This window comes from Papilio polytes, unplaced genomic scaffold (assembly GCF_000836215.1).
Source record: "Papilio polytes unplaced genomic scaffold, Ppol_1.0 DF823288.1, whole genome shotgun sequence".
NCBI lineage: Eukaryota > Metazoa > Arthropoda > Insecta > Lepidoptera > Papilionidae > Papilio > Papilio polytes.
The window spans coordinates 1,664,288-1,669,097 of record NW_013525916.1 but is presented as its reverse complement, the minus strand read 5'-3'; the positions used below and the strand labels follow the sequence as shown (position 1 = coordinate 1,669,097).

The window sequence follows — 4,810 nt, the reverse complement described above, 5'->3', positions numbered from 1 at the left end:
AGTAAATTTTAAGATTATTCCAAATATTACCATTTCAAATAATTTTAACTTTAACGGTAACCGGCGATATGGTGCAACTCACCCTAAGTCTAAGCTAGTATTTTAAATGTAAATTAATTCTATTTAAAATGAATTAGTGGACATGGGCATTTACCCAGTGTCTATAGACAAGGCTATTCATGTGATTCCCCACCACCTGTGGGACAGTGTTGCTTTTGTTAGTGTGGTTTTATTTGTAGGTAAGCAATATGGATGGTACAGACAGAAAGGAGCTACACAACAGTGACATTCTCCATGTGTTTGGTTTGTCTCTGCTCGGTGAACATCTGTACTGGTCGGACATGCAGAGACGGACTTTAGACAGAATCAATAAAGATAACGGTAATTTTATTTTACAAGCTATAAGGTTATTGTATAGTAGATTTCATATGTAGTTTTTATTGTGGCACAAAAGTCCTCTTTATTTAATTGATTTGCTACTTTTATATGTCAGCATAATTGGTTCTAATGAATATTTTATTTTTAATCAAAGACATTTAAATAATATTAGACGACAATTCTATAGTGAATCAATTTATCGCATAGTCGCGGCGACTTGACACAAGACTTGTTAGTCTTTACCAACCAGCTCTGGGGGGAGGGTCATGACCCCCCATGAATCAGCCGTTGTGATATTATGGTGTTGATGATCTATGAATAGATTCTGTGAAAAATGTTTCAAATGAAGTGTCAACTATGTCTCCTCTATATATTTGTATCTCTTTATTACTAATATATTATGATATAAGGTGGCGAGCGCCAGCTGGTGGGGGAGCAGATGGCCAACATGATGGGTGTGAAGGCGTTCCGCGTGGGCGAGCCCCCCGCAGCAGCCGCCCTCAGCCGCTGCAGCGCCGGCAACGGCGGCTGCTCGCACTTCTGCTTCAACAGGCCCAATGAATACATCTGCACATGTCCCCTAGGTAACATCTGGAACTACTTTTGGATAAATTATACTATTCATACTTCATAATCTTACTAATATTATAAATGCGAAAGTTTAGATGGATGGATGGATGGATGTTTGTTAGCGTTTGTAGCCTAAACGGCTGAACGATTTAGAACGGTTTAGAGCATAGTCTGGAAGAACACATAGGCTACTTTTTGCCCCGGGAATAGTTACGGTTCCCGTGGGATTCATTAATTTAGTTTTTTAATGTTCACTCAATCATTCTGCAACGGTTCAACAAATCTTATTGAAATTTGGCATAGATATAAAACAAAGTCTGGAGTACACATGAGATAAGCTTCATCCCAGAAAAATGTCCGGTTCCCGAGGGATACGTAGCTTTTTGTAATTTATATAGTTCGTATGTTTTCTAATACCACGCGGACGAAGTCGCTGGCAACAGCTCGTAATATTATAAATGTGAAAGTTTGGATGGATGGATGGATGGATGTTTGTATCCTAAACGGCAGAAAGGATCTAGATGAAATTGGACATAGATATAGAGGATAATCTGGAAGGACATATAAGCTACTTTATTTTGTTTTTATTAATACCCCGCCGACGAAGTCGCGGGCGGAAGCTAGTATCTAATAAATCCGTTCCCAGGGTAAAGACAAACTTTCCCAGTCCAGTGATTGTGTTTCAATTTTAAATGTCGCAATCCCAACGGTTTATGCAGTTTTACACTAGTTTTAAAAGTATCTACTTAGGATATCTTTATATATATTCCAGATCAAGATATAATTGTTATATACAGTTTTTTTTTAGAAATGGACACTTTAGGTATTTACTTATATAGCTGTATAGTTTTATGATAACCATATCGTCTTTACAGTGATGGAGTTAAAAAGGGACAGAAAGACCTGCATAGACCCAGATGCGTTCTTAGTGTACAGTCGGAAAAACATTATTGGTATAATCAGCATTGATAATGAAGATAACGAGGAAGTGTTGCCTGTTAAAGACTTGAAGGAAGTCAGGTAAGTTGACAATACTGCCAAAATAAAAAAAAAATTAGTGATTCTCTAATGTCTTTTTTTTCACAGTGCGTTAGCTGTTCACGTGTCTGGGGGTAAATTGTACTGGTCGGATAGTAAAACTAAAACGATAAATCGTTCCTCTATCGACGGCTCATTTATGGAGAAAATACTGGAATGGATGGGATTGGTTGAAGGTATTTTTATATTAAATTAAAAATACAATAAATGTCAATTACTAGTGGCAGACTGAATTTTCAGTTTTGTTTGGTTGAGGCCGAAACAGAATATATGGCCGAAAGTTCAGTTTCTGTTTCGGTTTTCATTCAAAAACTTTCGGTCGGACACTATTAATTGTTAATAAATGTTATTACATTTTTTAAATGTATTGGCAGCTCAAGGTCATTAGCACATTGCTACGCTTAAAATTGTTTTCGTACCCTGAAGTTAAAAAGGCTAAAATGTATGAAAACCATAATCCTACTTTGTTTCAGGTTTAGCGATAGATTGGTCAGGTCAGAACATCTACTGGACGGACACGAGCTCGCAGCGCATAGAGGTGGCCCGCCTCGACGGCTCCAGCCGCCGCGCGCTGCTCTGGCAGGGGCTCAAGAAACCCAAGAGCATCGTGCTTGATCCTAAGAAAGGGTGAGCTAAAATACTACAAATACTGTTTACTGTTAAGAAATAATATATTTAGATATCAGTATGAGCTGTTTCAAACTATATGGCGGCTCAAGGTCATTTGCGTTTGCGCAGTGCCCTCTACACTGGTTAATAAACGTATTAAAGCGCTTACTTTTTCTTTTACGCATCTAAAAATGTGAATTTCTATCGGCCAATTGCTCAGTTGTCGCCTTGTAATATAAGAATTACAATAACTAATTTATTAATTTAAAATGTGTTATATTTTCAGTTACATGTATTGGTCAGAGTTAGGATCAAAGAGTATAAAGCGCGCGGCTATGGACGGGTCGTCGGCGAGCGTGTTCATAGAGCAGACGGGGCGCGTGCACGCGCTGGCCATAGACTACGAGACGCGCACGCTGTACTGGGCGGCGCTCGACCCCCCCGCCATAGAGTACGCATTCCTCAATGGCACGGGCAGGAGGATTTTAGCTAATAATATATCCATGCCATATGCGTTAACTATCTATGGTGAACGAGTGTTTTGGGGAGATTGGAATACCGGTAAGAAAATTTCATTATTCATTTAAGTATTAAACATCTTTGACTAAACTAAGGCATTGTTTAGTCACGCTTTGATTCCTATGAGCTTATATGGAGGTACACAACTCGATTTTTAGCTGTACAACTAAACAGTTTACTGCAAAATTAACGACAATCAATAATCGCACAACAGTTGTGCGATAATTTAGTGAAAGGTGTACGCCCGCTTTAAATAAATTTTAAAATGATTGAATTGCAAAATGAAAAAGGTTTAAGTCTAAATTCTAAGTTTTACGCACTTTTAATTGAATATCTACACAGATGTTTTCATTTACATTATTTATCACATCTTTTAAATAAAATCTTTTGTTGCATTTGTTGTTGATGTTGGTTCAATATCCATTGATATTTTGTGTTGTTGTCATTAAAGAAAACTATTTTGTAAACTAGGTATAGTTGAATCAGCAATGAAGAGCGACGGCGGGTCGCGTAGACGTGTGCACAGCGGGCTGGACTACATCTCCGACTTGAAGGTGTTTGCGCGCGGGCGCGAGCCGGCCGGCTCCCAGTGTGCGGCGGACAACGGCGGCTGCGAGCACCTCTGCCTGCCGCGCCCTGCCCCCCGCCCCGCGGCCCGCCCTGCGCCACGCCCCGCACCAGACTACCGCTGCGCCTGCCCCGCGCACTACTCACTCAACGACGACAACTTGACATGCTCCGGTTAGAACATTTTTTTATAAGTATTTAGGTGGCAAAGAGCAAGTGGCCAGCTGAATCCGCAGAAATGATGACCATTGCCCATAGATAAATGCAGATTCGTTACCTACCCTTAATCGATGGAAAAGGAGATGCACATAAAAAGATATTTCTCCTTCCCATGCGTCGTTTAATGATCACTACAAAATATATTTAGTTTACATTTTGTACGAGGAATCTATTGTTAAAGTACTGATTGAATGATTGACAGCCGAATTTTGAAACGAATCTCCAACTCCTCTTTTAATGAGCGCCACTTACAATTTATCAGACAACGAAATTTAGTTTATTTCTCAGTTTTTGTTGTGAAATGCAAATTTATATATTCAACTTCTTTAGTAATGATGAGGTTGACTGTAGAAGAGAAACTGGCCGCTAAGAATAATGTGACTTATTAAGTTATTTTTCTGTTTTAGAGCCAGAAGAATACCTGCTATTTGCGCAAAAGAATGCAATAGGTCGCATCATGGTGGCAACTGGTGAGGTCAATGACGCTTTTATACCGTTGACTGGACTCAAGAGTGTCAAGGCCATAGAATACGATCCTGTCAGCAAGTAAGTACTTTTAAATAAATATTGTGTAAAAGTAACTAAGCGACTTGCGGGTTTCTGTAATATTACCAGAATCTTACTATATACCTAATATTGTAAATCCGAAAATTTAATGGATGTTTGTTACTACCTTATCTCCAAAAGCTCAACGAATTTTCCTAATATTTGGCATAGCTAATAATAAAGTTTTTAAAATACGCGTGGACGGCATCGCGGGCGAGAACTACATCATATTTTTCTTCAATTTCTGAACAAATAAAAAAAGTCAATTAGTCCATTAACATGTGTATTGTTTGAATTTTTGTTTTAGGAATCTCTATTGGATGGATGACGACTCGCACGCGATACGCCGCGTGCCAATATCGTA

The 4,810-nt window shown here is 38.9% G+C and overlaps 1 protein-coding gene across 1 annotated transcript in view; it reads left to right on the top strand.

The window, feature by feature from the left end:
• The window catches only part of LOC106104960 (low-density lipoprotein receptor-related protein 6), a gene marked incomplete at its 3' end in the record, with an annotated part of 9,048 nt that extends 4,240 nt beyond the window's left edge, over positions 1–4,808 (top strand). The window contains exons 9-17 of the mRNA XM_013285154.1: positions 240–381; positions 789–962; positions 1,824–1,968; positions 2,035–2,162; positions 2,460–2,613; positions 2,882–3,156; positions 3,586–3,855; positions 4,308–4,446; positions 4,754–4,808. Of these exons, the coding sequence (XP_013140608.1) occupies positions 240–381; positions 789–962; positions 1,824–1,968; positions 2,035–2,162; positions 2,460–2,613; positions 2,882–3,156; positions 3,586–3,855; positions 4,308–4,446; positions 4,754–4,808 (1,482 nt within the window). The remainder of the gene's footprint in view (positions 1–239; positions 382–788; positions 963–1,823; positions 1,969–2,034; positions 2,163–2,459; positions 2,614–2,881; positions 3,157–3,585; positions 3,856–4,307; positions 4,447–4,753) is intronic.
• Positions 4,809–4,810: the final 2 nt, after the last annotated feature.